The sequence below is a fragment of the Colobus angolensis genome, unplaced genomic scaffold (assembly GCF_000951035.1).
Source record: "Colobus angolensis palliatus isolate OR3802 unplaced genomic scaffold, Cang.pa_1.0 Scaffold41, whole genome shotgun sequence".
Classification (NCBI taxonomy): domain Eukaryota; kingdom Metazoa; phylum Chordata; class Mammalia; order Primates; family Cercopithecidae; genus Colobus; species Colobus angolensis.
In genome coordinates this window covers 15,040,093-15,060,615 of record NW_012117488.1, presented here as the reverse complement: position 1 = coordinate 15,060,615, position 20,523 = coordinate 15,040,093, and the positions used below count along the sequence as shown (strand labels likewise).

Below are 20,523 nucleotides of genomic sequence, written 5' to 3'. Positions count from 1 at the left end.
GAAAAGAGAAAGAAACAAAATGTTCAAGGTAACAAGAGGCATGGAATTATTTTTAAAAACACATACCAATAGCTTAATAGGTTATATAGCTTAAAGAAGCTATATAACCAAACAGCCTACACCAGAAAGACACAGCTGATGAATAATATAAACACAGAAAATTTAAGGACAACTGTATTTAACAGTGTTATACAATGCAATATTACTCAAAGTGTGGTCCCAGTCTGCATGAAGTACAGAAATAGAGTAAGCTTTTGAGAACATAGCAATTTGACTGAGTAATTTTATATCTGTTAACTCTAATAATAGCTAAAATAAAGGCCCATAAAACACAAGCCACTAGTAATTTATTTGCATTGTATTTTAAAAGTATTGTTCTGCCACAGGTTGGAGGAAAAAAAACAAAAAACAAATGTAGTCCTACACAGCGACAGTTTGAGAAGTAATTAGTTGTGTTAATTAAACGTAGAAAGAATAGTCAAGACTGCCTTTTTGGGGAGGGAGGGAAAGTCAGAACCAGCCCATCTGGAGGCTGACCTGAACACTCCTCCTAATTTATCTAGCCTGAATGTTCTCACCTACATATGGGGCTTTTCTTGCTTTAAAAGGATGTGGAATGCAGCTATACTAAGAAAAAAAGGATACAAAACTTCATATACCTTATAGAACATGGAACACCACAGTTGTAGCTGCAAATATTTTGCTAGCATTATCTTTATTATATATAATATATATCAAATATATGGCATTATATGTTATATACAATCTACATGTATATAATTAGATTTTTATATGATATATACATATATATGTGTGTGTGTATACACATATATATGTGTGTGTGTGTGTGTGTGTATATATATATATATATTTCTTTTTTTAAGTAAGACAAGGTCTCACTATATTGCCCAGGGTGCCCTCGAACTCCGCATTCGACTGCACCCTTGAAAAGAAATCTCTCTTGACGATCTTTTGTAAGAATTTAAGTCAAGCAGTATACCACACATTCAGACGCAAGGAACTTCAGAATTCTGAAAGACAGGGTACAGATTCTCTAATTCTCTCATTCCAGGAGAATCTCTGATTTTATACTGTGCACCTTTATTTCATATTAAATAAGCTCTTTGCTGATGGCAGTCAAATGCCATCAAACATGAAATGGTTATAGATGTTGAATTTCTAGCAGCTTTCTGAATCTGATTTCAGAACATATTTTAGAAACCATATGACAATTTGTCTCATGTCTGCAGAGTCATTTCCCTTTGTAGTATTTCAAATTCAGCTGGTTATTTTTTTCCCAAAATCCAAATTTTATGTTCCTCTCACCCAGATGTTTAGACGCAGGAGAATTTGCAGAGTTCCCCACCCACATCCAAGACTCTATTTCTTAATTTAAATTTACTGGTATTTTCCTTGGCTGAGCATGGTGGTTCACGATTGTAATCCCAACACTTTGGGAGGCCAAGGTGGGTGGATCACTTGAGGTCAGGAGTCCAAGACCAGTCTGGCCAACATGGTAAAACCCTGTCTCTATTAAAATACAAAAACATTAGCTGGGCATGGTGGTGCACGCCTGTAATCCCAGCTACTCAGGAGGCTGGGGCAGAAGAACTGCTTGAACCCGAGAGGCAGAGGTTGCAGTGAGCCAAGATGATGCCACTGCACTCCAGCCTGAGTGACAGAGAGAGGCTCTGTCTCAAAAAAATAAAAATAAATAAAATAAATTTATTAGTATTTTCCATCACAGTCAAAGGCTGGTATTAGGCAAAGGGTATGCACCATCAGAAGAATCAATAAACACTTTGGGAGGCCAAGACCGGTGGATAACCTAAGGTTGGGAGTTCGAGACCAGCCTGGCCAACATGGTGAAACCTCATCTCTACTTCAAATACAAAAATAGCTGTGTGTGGTGGCAGGCGCCTGTAATCCCAGCTACTTGGAAGGCTGAGGCACGAGAATTGCTTGAACCCTGGAGGCAGAGGATGCAGTGAGCCGAGATCATGCCACTGCACTCCAGCCTGAGCAACAGAGCAAGACTCTGTCTCAAAAAAATAAAAAATAATAAAAGAAGAACCAATAAAGGTTATCAGGCTGAAAGAATTCACATTTCTGCCATGTGGAAATATTTGTTGCATGCCTTTAAATACTATCTGTTCTATATAGATGTGACTTCCAAATTCCTATATCCAACTCTCTCCCTTGAGCTTCAGACATATGTCCAATACCTGACATCTGTGTTGGAACCTCATATGGGCATTTCACATTCAGCTCAATGTGCCGTGGAAGACTTGACTTGTCCCTGTGTCCTACTTCCCTCCTTGAGCCTTCTACATCCCAGTAAGGGAGCCTCCATATCCCTCTTCCATTTGCTCCAAAACTCATCCTTAATTCCTTGCTTGCCCTCATTCCTCACAGCCTGAAATTCTGGAAATTTTAATTCTGAAACATATCTGAACTCCACACATTTTCTCCCAATGCCACTGTAGTTTCAGCCACCATCCCCTCTTCTCTGGATGGCTGGCTGCCTTCTCATTGGTCCTTCCCCATCTCTTGCCCATCTACAACACACTCTTCCCACAGCAATCTTCTAAAAATATAGACCTGATTATGTCACTCCACAGTGTGACAGTTTGGTGACTTTTTATGGCATTTCATGTCAAATCTTAAAAATCCCTTAACACAGTCTTTAACGTCATCTCTAATCTCAACCCTACCTTCCTCTCCAACCCCATATCGTTCTCCTCTCCCGATTGCTTGCTGCATCCTAGCCACGCTAATTCCCTTTTGATTCATAAACACTTCCACCTTTTTTCCACTTCACATGTTTGTACAGGCTATCTCTATCTAGACTGCTCTGCCCCCAACAGATCCCAGAGATGTTTCTTTCTCATCCAAAGTCCAGCCCACCTGTCTTCTCTGGAGAGCTGTCCTTTCCAACCACCTCAAGGGGCCACCCACACCCCCTACTGTCTATCACATCCACACTCACCTCCTTTACTCTGTATTCCTCACTGTAAGTAGCTCTGTGAACCAGAAACTCATCTCCCGCTCACTGATGCATCCTCTGGCTGTTTCTCAAACATATTAGGAACTGAACAAGTATTTCTAAATGAATGCAGAAAGGACAGGATGAATGAGAATCTGCAAGACATACTTAACCTTTGCTCAAACAAATGCTATCATTTTAGTTGGACATATGAACAATGGGCATCAATAAACATGAACTGTGGTAGAATTATACACAACACTAAACTCCTGACCTCTTAACAAATAATCATATTAGAAGATATAGAAGAAAAAGAAAACATAGAAATCTGACAAAATGGAGACAGGTGTGGTGGCTCGCACCAACAACACAGGAAGATGGCTTGAGCCCAGGAGTTCAAGATCAACCTGAACAACACAGTGAGACCTGCCCCCATCTCAAAAAAACCTTTAAGCTAATTTCCCTGTCACTCAAGAAAATTTTTTTTGTTTAATTAGCCAAGCGTGTGGTGGCACACACATGTAGTCGCAGCTACGTGGGAGGCTGAGGCAGGAGGATCACCTGATCCCAGATGTTTGAGGCTGCAGTGAGCTATGACTGCACCACTGCACTCCAGTCTGGGTGACAGAGACCTTGTCAAAGAAAGGAAATAAAGAAGAAAATAAAATGAAAGAGGATATAGGAAAAAAAGAGAGAAAGAGAAAAAGAGCAAGGGAGGAAGGGAGATAGATCTGAGAAAATGAAATAGAGTTACAATCCACATTTTCACTAACCAAACTGGCTTCCTTCTCCAACTGCAATCGATAATCAAAGTGTTAGTTATTTGGGGCCAGGGAGAAGCCCAGTGAGCAGAAAGAGATCTGTAAATATGGGAGGCATATTCCATCTCTCTCTTTTTAAAAATGGGGACACCACCATGTACCTTGCAGGGCTGATGTAAGATGTGACTAAATCCTACTACAATGTGTAGCACACAAGGTGGAAACAGATTTCTTAGTTATAATAGTTGACTTATTCTGCAATGACAGGATCAAAGGGTACAGGCTCTGCCTATTTTCTTCTTTTCCTGTAAAATCCAGAAGGAAAGAAAAATGGTCCTGCTATTTTCTATATGACTCCTATCCTTTTTTATGAATGAATGGCGTGATGTTTAGCATTTAAAATGACTTCTCCAAAATTATTCAGAAGCTGTTAATGAAGAAGAAGCAACCAAGAGTCATCTGCCCTCCTCCTCTTTTTGTTTTTTTATTGGGGGGGGGTTTCTAGGGGGAAGAGCTAATAGATACAGTTCTTATTTGATTCCCAAATACTGAAAATATAGACTGAGATCTTTACTACTTTTCTGTTTCAGGAGAACATATGTTTTAATAGTGTACTGAGAATCCTCAAATTCTAAGATACAGAAAATGAACAACGTATTTCTTACAACAACTATCTCTGGGCACCAATTATACACCATGCTCTCTATAAATTCATAGAAATAAAAAATAAGTGAAGGTGATTACCTATAGAAACTCATTTCATAACACAAATATCTAGGATAGCCTGGTTTGTTTGCTCGCTTGTTTTTAAATCCTCAAGCCAGGTGCAGTGACTCACACCTGTAATCTAAGCACTTTTGGGAGGCTGAAGCAGGAGGATCATTTAAGCCCAGATGCTAGAGGCTGTAGTGAGCTAGATCAGGTCACTGCACTCCAGCCTGGGTGACAGACCAAGACCCATCTTAAATAAACAAACAAAAAGCCAGGCATGGTGATGCACATCTGTGGTCCAAGCTACTCAGGCGGCTGAAGTGCAAGTCCAGGAGATAGAGGTTGCAGAGATTGCATCACTGCATTCCAGCCTGGGTGACAGAGCGAGGGCCTGTCTCGAAGAAAAACAAAACAAAACAAAACAAAAAACCTTAGAAGTTGTTATTAAAAGAATGAAGAGCCTAATTTGACAATGGTGGTGGTGGTAATGGTGGCCAACAATGGCAACCACAATTAACATTTCCTAGGACCTTATTTTTGCCGAGCACAAAACCTTAATGTGAATTCTAAGGCTTAATGTTAAACTTAACCTCATAATGAAATCATGTCCTTTGCAGCCACATAGATGGAGCTGGAAGCCAATACCCTAAGTGAAATAACTCTGACACAGAAAGGTGAGTACCACATATTCTCATTCATAAGTGGAAGCTAAACAATGGGCACACATGGTCATAAAGATGGAAATCATGGACACTGGCGACTCCAAAAGTGGAAAGGCATGGAAGGAAGCAAGGCTTGCAAAACTATTTACCGGGTACTACATTCACAGTTTAGGTGATGAGTTCACCGAGGCTCAAATCCCATCATCACCCAATATACCTATTATCTCCTGAATCTGAAATTTAAAAACAAAAAAACCAACAAAAAACTCGTAAGATAGGTACTATGATTATACCCCATTTACAGATGGGAAAACTGAGGCAAGAGAAGTCATGTCAAGACAGCGTGAAGCCGGGATTCAAATGCAGGCAGTGTGGCTCCACAGCCCACCATACGAGATGCCCAGCACTTCCAAAGAAACAGAAACGCACAGTGCGGCACACCAAGTTATCAAACCCCAGCATGGGACTGGTGTAACTGAAAGAGTGAGAGCCTCTGTCCCCTGACTCACTGGGTGGCCCCAGATAAGCAAAGTCTTGAGGGCTTTCACTAAAAGGAGTGAGGCCCAGCCCATCTTGTGCAGGCTGACCCCAAAGCTCCTACTGCTCATGAAGACCCTCACTTCTCATGCAGGAGGCCTGACCCCCTCCCGACTCCCTTTCACTAACACCTCACTGCTCTACCTGTACCATATCTGGGCCCTGTGCTCCCACAAACTGATGAACTGTGGTCAAACCAGTGCCCACAAAACACTTAAATGCTGGGAAATAATCCTTCTGAAATAATTAACCATTTGGTGCTCTGCTTGGCAGCAAATTTAAATATTTGCTTCTTTACACACTAAAATAAGTTTACTTAGGAAGAAATGAATACAGTCATGTAGTTAAGGAAGTCAATTTATACAAGTTATTTCATTTCCAGGTTATCAAAATCTTTAAATCATTCAGTTCCTATGCCAATTCATACTAAAGGTCAAAAAAAAAGATGTTTCTATTCTAAGCTCTATTTATAATTAAACCCAATGCTTCTTTCTTACTGGAATTAAACAAAAGCAGAATATGGAGCGGACAGTGAAAACAAAAACAAAACAGTGAACCTCGCACACTGTCCTCAGAGATGACCAGTACTGACACTTTTTGGTCTACTCCTCAAACTTTTTCCAATGTACATAATTATTTGCACTAAAATTAGACCATATTTGGTACATTGTTTCAAACTGATTTTTAACAAATTTGTATTGGATTCACAGATTTATCTATGGTTAGTCACAAATATCCAGCTGCCTAACTAACAGCTCCTAGACACTCAAACTCACAGAAGGCAACATTGAACCTAATCTCCCATCCCCAGTCTGGCAACCTTGCAGTAGTCCCTACTTTGGTAAATGCCCCACCATCTCCACCCAGCCCAATCGCCATCAATTTCAACCTCCATCCACAAAACCGGCAGGAGCCACATACTGCCTGCATTCGAATCCTGGTTCCAGAAAACCTGCTGACTGGCCTCTGCCTTTCATGCTGCCTCCTCATTCATTCTTCACACAGCCATCTGGGGGATATTTCTCAAATGTAAATCAGATCACTTAACACCCACTGGTCTTTCGCTTACATGTCTACAAGACTTTGCCTTGCTCATATATATATACACACACACATACACACACATATATACATGTATATATACACATATATACACACACACACACACACATATACACACACACATTGTATAGTAGCATTAAGCCCAATGCCTGGTACACAATAGGTGCTCAGCAAACTGAATTACCTAAAAATATTAGTCTGATTTTCTTGCAAAGGAAATTATTCCATATGCTGTCTTTTAAATTATTCAAGCACTCTTGTTTGAAAAACTTCTCTTATTAACCTTTGAGAAGGGGAGGGAGGCCACTTAGCTTTGATTCAACATTGAAACTAGGTTTTCATTTATCCCATTTAATCTTAATCTCAAGTATTCATCAAAAGACAGTAGGGTATGTAGTTACGAATAAGTAAATTATTCCTTTCGATTAAGACAACAGAAAACACATTTCATAAGTTTTTCATTATACTGTTTTCTGTAATAGGACTTATGATAAGGTATGCCTTCAGAAATCACTGCTTCTTTAAAATGTGTATTTCCCCAAGATGGAAAGATTAAGATGCCTGCATTAAAAGCACGTTCTCCTGGGCTACATCCACTTCACCTGAGGGAAGGCAAGGACTAGAGATTCAACAACTCACCTACCTGATCAGCAAAAAACAGTATGCTGGTCACCATGTAACACCCTAGGCAGACATCATAATTCATGTTAACTTATGGAAATTAAGCCACAGTGTGCACAAAGGAAAAAACTCAGAGTAAACCGGTGGCTGAAACATTCTAAGGGAGTTAACAACTTAATGCACGATTCCCACAATCATTATATTTATTTATTTATTTTTTTTTTTTTTTTGAGGCAGAGTCTCACTTTGTCGCCCAGGCTAGAGCACAGTGGGGCAATCTCGGCTCACTGTAACCTCTGCCTCCTGGCCCTACATGATTCTCATGCCTCAGCCTCTCAAATAACTGGGACGACAGGTGTGCACGACCAAACCTGGCTAATTTTTGTATTTTTAGTAGAGGCAGGGTTTCAGCATGTTGGCCAGGCTGGTCTTGAACTCCCGATCTCAGGTGATTTATCCACCTCAGCCTCCCAAAGTGCTGGGATTACAGGCGTGAACCACTGTGCCCAGCCCATAATATTTTAATAATTTGGCAAAATGTCAATTGACAAAACTGAGACTGAGATGCTAAGAGTAAACATGACATCACTGTTCCCTTACTGGAAAGCAGAAACACAGAGAAAAGACAAACAAAACAAAGTACCATTTTACACTCAAAGTAGATCTCGAGTATTCTACACCTTAGAAAATCAAACCTACTCCAAGGGGCCAGGGCAATCTATAATAGCACCATTTGAACAAATTTGGGTAAATCCTGGAAATGAGAACTGTATGGGTACTAACAGAAAACTTCCTCAGTGCTGTGCCCTGAACGCTAATAATTAAAGGATAATGAGGAAAATCAGGGGTAATAAGTACGTGATTTTAATTTTCTTTTGCTATCATTTAAAATATGCCTCTTCCCTTCCATAAAAAATAAAGTTTTTAATAATGTTAGAAATTCACAACGACCAAGTATAAAATTTGCATCTTCGAGAGCATCTTCCCTACTACAGAGGCAGAGCCATTACAGTTGTGGTTTCGTAACTTAGTGAGCCTAAACACCAGCAGGAGGGGGACTGTAAAATGCACATGCCCAGGCCCCTTCACAGAGAGCCTACTTCCCAGGCTAGGTATCTACATTTTGAACATGCATCCAGGGGATATTCACAAAACAGGACTTTTTTTAGATAAATGTTATTTAAGACAGGTATAATGTTCGTTCTTTTTTCCTTAAACCAAAAAGCAAAACAAGTGTCAAAATCCTCACTCGGAGTAGTTGCCAAAAATAGCTGAAAACACTCCAAGATGATTAAATCAGGATTGAATGTCAGAGCCACGGAAAAGAACCGTGCGACCAACTGCATCACGCAGTCTCTCAGTCTGAATGATGCATCCAGCCATGCCTGTGAATCTGGGTGTTGTGAGTCTATCAGAGTCTATCAGAAATACTAATCGTATTTCTGATAGTTTCAACTTACAATGGGCACTTAATCTAGGAATGTCACTCAACAATATTTACATCAATTATGCATATCTTTTAAAGTATTCCTGAACAAATAAAAAACAGCTTTAAAAGCTACTCTATGGTATAATGTGCTCCAGCATTTTTCTGTTTGGAAACTGATTTCAATCAACATGATATAAAATTGTCTAAAGCGTTATTTCACCTATTGATGTTTAAAATATTTTTCTCAGGTTAAAGGACATTTTAATTTGTACAGGAAACATGATAAAAGACTCCAGAAAATATATATTTTTATCATCAAATTCACAGAAGGATACAAAATCTAAAATCTAAAATGTCATTTATTAAGATTGTATGATTTTAATATGTCACTATTTAAAAATATCAAGCATAGTTTGCCTTTTGCTTGGTTTTGTGTATAATCTAACAGTTAATTGTGTTGAAACAAGAGTGCATGACTTTCAGTTGCTGAATAACACATTATTCACTAAAGATCCAAACTAACATCATCCACCTTAACCTCACTGATTTTTACATTTTATTTTTATTTATTTATTTATGAGACAGAGTCTTGCTATGTCACCCAGGCTGGAGTACAGTGGGATGATCTCAGCTCACTGCAACCTCTGTTCCCTGGGTTCAAGCAATTCTCCTGCCTCAGCCTCCCAAGTAGCTGGGATTACAGGCACGTGCCACCACACCCAGCTAATTTTTGTATTTTTAGTAAAGATGGGGTTTCACCATGTTGGCCAGGCTTGTCCTGAACTCCTGACCTCAAGTGATCTGCCTGCCTCAGCCTCCCAAAGTGCTGGGATTACAGGTGTGAGCCAGCATGCCTGGATGGCCTCACTGATTTTTATAACAGCCTAATGACTGCAGAATACATTATTTTCAAGTACCCATAAAATGTCCACCAAAAAGGCCATATGCTGGACCAAAAAATAAGTCTCCATACATTTCAAAAGACTTTGCAAAAATCATTGTGCTGAACATCTACATCATGATGTTCTACTGGCTCAACACATAAACTCTGAGGGCATCTAATGTCGGCTGGAGTGCGGGGGGATGAATGGAAACAGTAATTGGTACTGCATAACCCTTCAGGCCTTACTACATTGTGCTACACATAAATGAGTCCATTGAGTTCAGCATTCTCAGAAACATTGAGATCGTACAGCCCCATAAATCCTACTTGTGCAACAACCAAACTTCCACAACAGGTTATTCCAAGCCACACGCCAAAGCCAAGAAAACATGTTATAAGCCACGCCTCACTTGCTCTATGGAAAGGCACAAAGTCAAAGTGTAAAGCAGGATGGCACCACCCTGAGGGAAAGCTTGCATCTGTAAAAATAAAAAGGAAATGTGGAGAAACAGGCATGCTCATCCCAGCTGTTAAGAGTACAGAGAGTACCAAAGGGACAAGTGTACAAGTGAGCACAGCAGCTGGCTCCATAGTCACCTAAGTGTCCACAGCAAGTACAACGAGACTGTACATGAATCCACACATCAAAACACAGCCGGGAGCAGTGGCTCATGCCTGCAGTCCCAGCACTTTGGGAGGCAAAGGCAGGAGGAGCGCTTGAGCCCACGAGTTTGATACAAGTCTTGGCAACATAGTGAGATTCTGTCTCTACAAAAATGTTTAAATAAATTAGCCAGGGATTGTGCGGTATGCCTATAGTCCCAATTACTCAAGAGGCTGAGGTGACACCCAAATAGGAAGAGAGGAAGTCAAACTATCCCTGTTTGCAGATGATATGGTAAACCCCACAGTCTCTGCCCAAAAGCTCCTGGATCTGATAAACAACTTCAGCAAAGTTTCAGGATGCAAAACCAATGTATAAAAATCAGTAGCATTCCTACACACCAACAACATCTGAACTAAGAGCCAAATAAAAAACACAATCCCATTCACAACAGCCACAAAAAGAGTAACATGCCTAGGAATACAGCTAACCAAAGAAAAGATATCTACGATGAAAATTTAAAAACACTGCTCAAAGAAACCAGATATGATACAAACAAATGGAAAAATGTTCCATGCTCTCGGATTGAAACAACAAATATCATTAAAATGGCCACACTGCCCAAAGAAATGTACAGATTCAATGCTACTCCTATCAAACTACCAATGACATTCTTCACAGAATTAGAAAAAAAAAAAAATTAATTCACATGGAACTGAAAAAGAGCCTGAATAGCCAAGCCAAGCCAATCCTAAGCAAAAAGAACAAGGCTGGAGGCATCACATTACCCAACATTAAACTATAGTACAAGGCTATAGTAACCAAAACAGCGTGGTACTGGTACAAAAACAGACACACAGACCCATGGAACAGCACACAGAGCCCAGATATAATGCCACACACCTACAACCATCTGATCTTTGACAAAGCTGACAAAAACAAGCAACGGGGAAAGGACACACCATTCAATAAATGGTGTTGGGATAACTGGCTAGCCATATGCTGAATATTGACACTGGACCCTTTCCTTACACCATACATAAAAATCAATTCAAAGGGCTGGGCACAGTGGCTCACGCATGTAACCCCAGCACCTCGGGAGGCCAAAGCAGGCTCAGGATCGCTTGAGGTCAGGAGTTTGAGACCAGCATGGCCACCATGGTGAAATCCCATCTCTACTAAAAATACAAAAATTAGCCAGGCATGGTGATGCATGCCTGTAATCCCAGCTACTCGGGAGGCTGAGGCAGGAGAATCACTTGAACCTGGGAGGCAGAGGTTGCAGTGAGCTGAGATCGCGCCACTGCACTCCAGCCTGGGTGATAAGAGCGAGACTTCATCTCAAAAAAAAAAAAAAAAAATCAATTCAAGATAGATTAAAGAATTAAACATAAAATCTAAAACTATAAAAACCCTGGAAGATAACCTAGGAAATACCATTCTGACTACAGGTCCTGGACAAGACTTCATGACGAAAACAGCAAAAAATTTACAACAAAAACAAAAATTGACAAATGCGACCTAATTAAACTAAAAACCTTCTGCATAGCAAAAGAAACTATCAACAGAGTAAACAGACAACCTACAGAATGGGAGAAAATATTAGCAAATTATGTATCCAACAAAGGTTGAATATCCAGCATCTATAAAGAACTTAAGCAAACCAACAAGCATAAAACAACCCCATTAAAAAGTGGGCAAAGAGGCCAGGCGTGGTGGCTTACGCCTGTAATCCTAGCACTTTGGGAGGCCCAAGGCGGGTGGATCACGTGAGGTCAGGAGTTTGAGACCAGCCTGGCCAACATGGCAAAACGCTGTATCTACTAAAAATACAAAAATTAGCTGGGCATGGTGGTGGGCACCTGTAATCTCTCAGGAGGCTGAGGCCAGAGAATCGCTTAAACCCAGGGGACAGAGGTTGCAATGAGCTGAGATCGCACCACTTCACTCCAGTTTGGGCGAAAGAGCGAAATTCCATCTCAAAAAAAAAGGGGGGGTGGGAGGGGCAAAGAACAAGAACAGACACTTTTCAAAAGAATACATACACATGGCCAATAAGCTTATGAAAAAATGTTCAACATTACTATCAGAGAAACGCAAATCAAAACCACAATGAGACACCACCTATATCAGTCAGAGTGGCTATTATTAAGTCAAACAATACATCCGTGTGGTGTGAGAAATTTGAAAGAAAAAAACTAAAAGCAAAAAATAACAGGTGCTGGCAAGGGTGAGGAGAAAAGGGAATGTTTATACATTGCTGGTGGGAATGTAAATTAGTTCAGCCATCGTGGAATCCAGTGTGGCAATTTCTCAATGAATTTAAACAGAGTTATCATTCAACCCAGCAATCCCATTACTGTGTAAATATCCAAAGAAATTGTTCTGCCATAAAGACACATGCACACATACGTTCATCACAACACTATTCACAATAGCAAAGACATGGAATCAAGCTAAATACATATCAGTGGTAGACTGGATAAAGAAAAAATGGTACAAACATATCATGGAATACTAGGCAGCCGTAAAAAAGAACAAGGTTATGTTTTTTGCAACAACATGAATGGAGCTGGAGGCTATTATTCCTAAGTGAACTAACATGGGAAGAGAAAACCAAATAATGCATGATCTCACATGGACATAAAGAGGAAAACAACAGACAGCAGGGCCTACTTGAAGAGGGAGAGGATCAAAAAATTAGTCTACTGGGTACTATGTTTATTACCTGGGTGACAAAATAATCTGTATACCAAATCCCCATGACACTCAATTTACCTATATAACAAACCTGCACATGTGCCCCTGAATCTAGAATACAACTTTTTTAAAAATAAAAGGCTGAGGCAGGAAAATCACTTGAGCCTGGGAGGTTGAGGCTGCAGTGAGCTATGATTATGCCACTGCACTCCAGCCTGGGTGACAGCTTGGGTCTCTAAATCAGTAAATTAAATTAAAACAAAAGACTACACAGCCATGTTGGCATAGTTATGGTTCATGGTCACAGAAATATATATATGCTAACCTCAAAAAAAAAAAAAAAACCTACTATTCAAGTTTCTTTGTTTAAAAGAAAAAGACTGTGTATCTATCTGAAGAAAGGGAAGAGTCAGGATGAAAACCTCAAACAACAGTGATGAGCTCTCAGCAACAGCAGGATGGCAGGCGATTAGTTCCTTTGTATGTTTCTGCATTTTCCAATTTTTCCTCACACGGAGTTGTGCTGTTTTTACATAGGAAGTAACAACGAGAGAGGGACCGAGAAAGAGAGGGAGGAGAGAAGAAAAAAAAAAGAAGGAAGAAGAAGGGAGAAGAGGAAGACATTGAAAGATTGATACATTAATTCATCCCTTTCTAACATTCTGGTGGAAAAAGAGCACCTGTTTAAATTCTTCATAAATCTCTGTAGTTGCCTTAAATGTTGGAAGTGAGCCACACAATAAATGAAAGATGGTACTCTTCAAGTGGACTGCAGAAAAGGATTCCAGAGTTACCCTAAGCTTGGCTCACTCAAAAGCCCAAGAAGGAGAAATGACACCAAGAAGTATTTTGTGATACAATGTATTCCTGGCCCACAGGAGCCACATGAGACAAATTCCACAGCGACAGGTGCAACAGTGAATCTAATCTTCCAAATTTACACAATATTTGGTATTTGATTTTTTTTTTTGTCTTACTTGAAATTTCAAGCAAACATTTAAGATACGCACCAACTCTCGGCCAGGCATGATGCTGTCAGGAATATAGCTGTGAACAAGACACAACAGCTGTGTGCACCCAGCTCACGGCTGAGGGAAAGAAGAGCAGACCGGCGGGGAGAGGGCCAGCAACCAGAGGGAGCCCCAGTAGGAAGCAGAGTGAGTATCTGGGTGATCTTACCATCTTCTGACCTCGTGATGTAACCTAGCTGGTTGAATATCCTATGCTACTGCCATGAGGTTTTAGGAGACAGTCAACCAGGTCGCTGCCTCCATACAACCATGCTGATGTAACTATGTATGTGGCTATGAGCCCTTCTGCAATTCCTCATAAGCCAAATACAAAAGAAGTGGCGAGGGCTGGGTGTGGTGGCTCATGTCCGTAATCTCAGCACTTTGGGTGGCCAAACCGGGCAGATCATGAGGTCAGGAGTTCGAGACCAGCCTGACCAACACGGTGAAACCATGTCTCTACTAAAAATACAAAAATTAGCTGGGCGTGGTAGCGCACGCCTATAATCCCAGCTATTCAAGAGGCTGAGACAGGAGAATCACTTGAACCCAGGAGGCGGAGGTTGCAGTGAGCTGAGCTCATGCCACTGCATTCCAGTCTGGGCAACAGAGCGAGACTCCGTCTCAAAAAAAAAAAAAAGAGCCAAACATCCTGTCAGGCATTCTCAAAACGTTCCTCCTCCCCCTCCTCTTACTCTTCCTCATTCCTCTCAAGAGTACAGAAAAAAGTGGGGTAGTGGGAGGGAACACTGAAGAGCAGTAGGTGGAAACGTCCAGGAGCCAACTCACATACCACAGTAAAGACTGGGGAAGCACACACAGAGCATCAGAGCACTGACAGAGAAAAGGCCGAGCTTCCTGAGACCCAGGGAGAGGCTGCCCAGGACACAAATGGCCCATCACACAGCAAAGCCGAGCTTCCTAAGGGGCAGGCCCCACACAGGGGAGGCTGCCTGGGACACACTCGCCCATCGCACAGGAACACCGTGCACCGCACAGGTCGCTGTTGGGATCAAACTTCTCTGGGCCAACACTGGGACCAGAATGCAGAGCGGCTGTACACTGTATATACGGAGATGATAAGGACAGGCCCGACTTGTGAAGAAAGATGTTATGTTTGGTTAAATTAAGGTGGAATATGGCATAGAAATCTTTTTGTGATATTTCCATTGTAAAAGCTGTAGTTTTAAAACCCCAAAATCTAGTGTTAAGTCCCAGGTATCAAGAAAATCATTATACCTTGGTATTCAGGACAGTGAAGATTCATGACACTTATCACAAAAGAAAATATACTAGAGTGGGTGGCCCAAACATAATTTAAAGTATCTGTCTAAAACAGAAAGGAAATGAATCGCACCCGGTCCCCAGTCCTGAAAAGAAAAAATAAATGCATTCAAAAAGGTTCCCCAGGACTTGAACTCACTCTGTCTTTATCGTCTGCTACATCACAGAGAATGTCATCAAGGTCTAGTATTCCTCCATCTCCATGTTCTAAGCGATGCACTTGTATCCAGTAGTTTGGGTCCTATACGAAAGAACAGAAACGTTGAATATAGCAAGTTAGCATCACCAAAAGGGAATGAGACGTTTCAAACCATGATAACTTCCTGCCCATAAAAAGGAATCAACCCCATATCAACAATACTGCAATTGATTAAAAATTCAGGCAGCACCCTAAGTTTGGTATTGAGTCACTGCTCCTTTTATGGAGTGACTCATACACACTCTTCCCTTTGGCTCTGATGCTGATACTCTATTATAATAGAACTGCACAAACCAGCAATATGTGCTGCAGAAGTAATACTGATTTCCCTAAAGCACACTACATTTCCTATTGCCCAATATATGAAATACTTATCATACTTATTAATCCCCCCAGTGCAATCTACAGAAATATTCTAATAAGCAAACAGCATATATTATGTGTCTGAAGAATTCGTATTTTTGCTTATCTGCATCAAGTAGTTTGCACAACTTGGTGGCTCAAAGTGTTTCTTACAAACAGGTCGAAAGATAGGGACACAGAAGGATGCTGACAAGACCAAAGTGAACAAAGCACATCCTGTGTGGTTTGAGTTTCTTTATACAGAGACAAAAATCTCACACACACACATCAAAATGCCTAAACACACACACACACACACACACAAATTTGCAGTGGTTATCCTGCAGTGGGATTGGGGAGAAGGAAAAAAAAAGGACATATTTTAAATTTTATACACTTCTATATGGTGTATGCATATTTTAAAATCCTTAAAACTCTGCTTTCAAATTATCTGAAGAAGGAATACTGTTGTGTGTTTCTGAACTTCTGCATCACTCTCACATATTCAAATGAAAATATACTAAATTGTATGTTTCACCATTCCCTACTGCTTTTGCTATCCAAAAGTTCAAGTTAATCCTCCATTCTTCAAACCTAAAAGGTGATGTTTGGTACAGTTCTTTCCTGAAGCAAAGATTGCAAGAAGGAGGCAAACGATTAATGAGAGTTCAAATACAGATTCCTGGACCCTACTACAGATCTATTGACCAAGACCCTGGAGAAGGGGTGCGGGGAGAATCCACATTCTTAAGAAGCTCTCCAACTCCATCTCTAACAAAGCATGCCTAAGAATCACTAAAATGGAATGCTTATTTTAAAAATGCAGAATGACCAATCCTTGTCACTTTTTAACCAGCACAACAAGTAACTCAGACCTTAATCCTCAAAGTTAGTAAGCATTATCATTAAAACCATTATGCAAGTAACAGAGTTCCTCTGAACCCTCATCTATCTGGACCTCTATAAAAGGAATCATTTATATAGAACACTGACAGTTAAGTTTGTAAAACATACACACTCACACACACACACAGACACACACACACACACACACCCCTTGGCATCCTCTTCATTTGTGGGGCCTATTCTGACTGCACATGAATCCCAATTACAATATCATCCAAGAGTCCTTGGGACACCTGCCACTGAGACAGCTCCAGAATTTGTCATGTCCAGATGCGTTGAGTCCCCAAAGAATGAAGTCCCAAAACCATTTACTAATGGTAAATGGTATTTCCTCTTCAAGGAAAATTGGAAATAATGTCCTGGGAGTGAATAAGGAAGAGGTGCCCCCTGGCCACTTAGAATAGCCACATCCTGCCCACCTCTTCCCACCAAGCAAGCTCAAGGGTGACCCAATCAACTTAAATATCAACTTTCATTTATAAAATACTTCCACACACACAAGCACACCGACCTCCAAAATGTGGCTTACAAAACCATTCTTTAAGCCTCCTGATCCTGTTCACTCCCTCCAGATGAGATCATTATCTGCAGCCTTTATACAATATTTGTAGCCACCCCTTGGAAATAAATCCCCACCTATGGACTTTCTCAACCTCAGAACTTCATCCCTCACAACCCGCTACATTTCCACCTTTTCCCCAGCACTTTCCCTTTCACAGCCTGTTAGGCCCTGCACAACTTCCCCACAACTCCGTGCCCAAGGCCTCCGATGCCTAGACCCCACCTTACCCTCCAGGCCAGCCCTGTCCATCCATCAAGACTTCTCAGGCATCCTCTTCTCCAAGAGCTTTTCCTGACCATCACACCCCCGAAGCAGATCAGCAGTCGAACTCCAGCCCACCGTTTTCTTTTGTTTATAGACAGAGTCTCGCTCTGTCATCCAAGCTGAAGTACAATGGTGCAATCATAGCTCACTGCAGCCTCCAAATCCTGGGTTTAAGCAATCCTCCCACCTCAGTCTCCCAAAGTGCTGGGATGATTAGGCATGAGCCACAGAGCCCAGCCTGTCCCACTGTTAATGTTCCTAAAAACCACAATTGTATGGAAGATAGTAGTCAGGTGTCAAGCTCGAGCCTTTAAAGGCTGTGAATTATTTTTACACATGCAGCACAAAACCTTTCGTTGACACTACTTTGCCTTCCAGTTATTATACCAATTCTCTGATGATCTTCACAGCAAAATTTTTTAAAGAATTGTTCATACTTGCTTCAAGCGTGTTTCCTCCCATAACCCCATTCCAATCAGGCTTCCTCTTCCATCACATCCACAACAGCCTCCACAATGCTTAACACAAAAGTCTGTTGTCTGTCCTCATCTTATTTGGTCTATCAGCAGAATTTGTTACCTCCTCTTTGAAATACTCTATAAACTTGACTTACAATCCTCCAACTAACTGATCAAGGCTTTTCTAATTTTGAGAGTCAACAGTTGACTCCTGCCTCTGGACGGGTCCTGACTCAACAGTCAGCTATGCCAAGCAGTCATGATAACATCATGCCAAGGCAAATATCAGGCTGCCACTTACTAAATGCCACTCCACAAAAATGTGCTGAATGGATATGACTTTTTGAAAAGAACTGAGCAGGAGATCAACAGTAACCCCAACAGAGCATGTTGCATTGAATAAAACAAACAAACATATAAAAATGACCTCCTCCCACAAGAGTTTAAAAACCAGGAAGGATATGTTTGCCACTGAGAAATACAACTCCTTAGAACAGTGGTCTCTTGGGAGATTTTAACTGGCAGCTTTCATAACATAATTCTCTTTCAATGAACAGAGGACTTGCTTTATTTTTAAGGGAAGAGTCCAGTATCCAATAGAGAAAAAGTTAGAGCATACTTACTGATTCAACTTTGTAGTAGTTTGCAATAAAAAGTTTAAAATAATAATGGTAGGAATCTTTGCTGTCCAGTCCATAGACACTTAGAAAAGTAGCTGAGCAAAAAATTGTGATAAGGTCTGGCATGATGGCTCACCCCTGTAATCCCAGAACTTTAGAAGGCCAAGGCATAGTGACCCACACCTGCAGTCCCAGCTATGTGGGAGACTGAGGCAGGGGGAGCCCTTGAGCACAAGAGTTCAAGGCTGCAGTGAGCTGTGCATACACCACTGCACTCCAGCCTGGGCAACAGAGTGAGGCCCCCTCTCTTAGGGGGAAGATAAAAGTTATGATAAGCCACTTTTCATATTACCAATAAACTCTAATTCTACAATAATTGCATCAGTCATTGGGTGAATAAACAAACATGACACAACATTCAATTAAAAAAGAAGAAGGTTTCTCATTCAGGATATGTCCACTTAAAATAACAAAAGACTTTAACAATAATTGTGTATTATGACAACCAAAAATCCATCATACACAGCAATAAATGAGGAGCAGAGTTCATCCATCAAATAGATGATCAAGCAGTGAATGTCCCCATGGGGCAAGGCTTGCGAGGATAGGTCCAAACCCACAGAAGAAACCTGGAGACAAAACCACTTGAAGAATCACTGCTCTTATTCAGATAAAGAACATGACCTTCACCTGGCCTAGTGCTAGAGAGAACATTTCCGAAGAAGACTAAGTTGGAATGTAAGCAGAGGTAACCCTACAAGATGCAAGTTGCAAGGAATGCTGACGCCCACTCTACTCCAGGATGTGGTAAGAGAGAACAGCTCAAAGTCTTAAAGAGAGACTACCTCCTAAGCTACCTTCAGGAAATCTCTCAGATTCTATAAATAAACAGCATCGTTATCCTATGCAACAAGTTAATGAGCTTTCGTGAGTTATGACATGTATAATGCATAGGCTTCACATATTACCTGCATGTGCAAATTTCAAGAAAAGTATCTGCAACTAGAAATAGCACCCAACTTTTGCATTAACCATGGCATACAGCAATGGTCAATATCCTGTCTAACTTAAGACCAGAAAAAGATCACTGAAAAAAATCTATGTTGATAAAAAAAAATTTGAGTATTTACTACATGCAAAGCATTGCATGAAGGAAAGAAACAATCATCACCCATCGTCAGAAATTAAAGTGTATCTGACAGGCCAGGCAGAGTGACTCACACCTATAATCCCAGCACTTTGGGAGGCCGAGGCAGGCGGGTCACCTGAGGTCAGGAGTTAAGAGACCAACCCAGCCAACATGATGAAACCCTGTCTCTACAAAAATCACAAAAATTAGCCAGGCATGGTGGCGTGCGCCTGTAGTCCCAGCTCCTCCTTCTCCTGTAGTCCCAGGAGAATCACTTGAACCTGGGAGGCGGAGGTTGCAGTGAGCTGAGATCACACCACTGCACTCCAGCCTGGGCAACAGAGCGAGACTCCATCTCAAAAATAAAACAAAATTTATCTGACAAAACATAAACAAGTCATAAAAAAGAGGTAGACCATGAGTTCAAAGAAAACTACACCAAAAAAAAAAAAAAAATGTTTTGTGAACTCAGGAAGGAAAGATCACTCTCACTTGGAAAGGTCAGTTTATGGAGAGGTTTTAGCAGAGTAGGCTCTTAACAAATGAGTAGACCAGAAGGACAGGGCACAAGAGGAGGACCCTGAGCAGGGAGAAGGGTGTGAGCAGCAGGGAAGAGAGGAAGAGGTGATTCAGAACACTGTGAACACAAAGATAAAAATGAAAGGGTAAAAACATCATCTCAAAAAGACACACTTTTATTTTTATTTCCTCCTGAAAGCCCACTGAAACCACAATACACATGTGGGGATTTTGTTGTTGTCATTTGTTTTTTCCAAGCATAATCCCACAAGAA

At 40.9% G+C, this 20,523-nt stretch overlaps 1 protein-coding gene across 1 annotated transcript in view; it reads right to left on the bottom strand.

Moving 5' to 3' along the window:
- The window catches only part of PARD3 (par-3 family cell polarity regulator), a 722,486-nt gene that overhangs the window by 584,473 nt on the left and 117,490 nt on the right, over positions 1-20,523 (bottom strand). Inside the window, exon 2 of the mRNA XM_011956182.1 lies at positions 15,390-15,491. Coding sequence (XP_011811572.1) covers positions 15,390-15,491 — 102 coding nt within the window. The remainder of the gene's footprint in view (positions 1-15,389; positions 15,492-20,523) is intronic.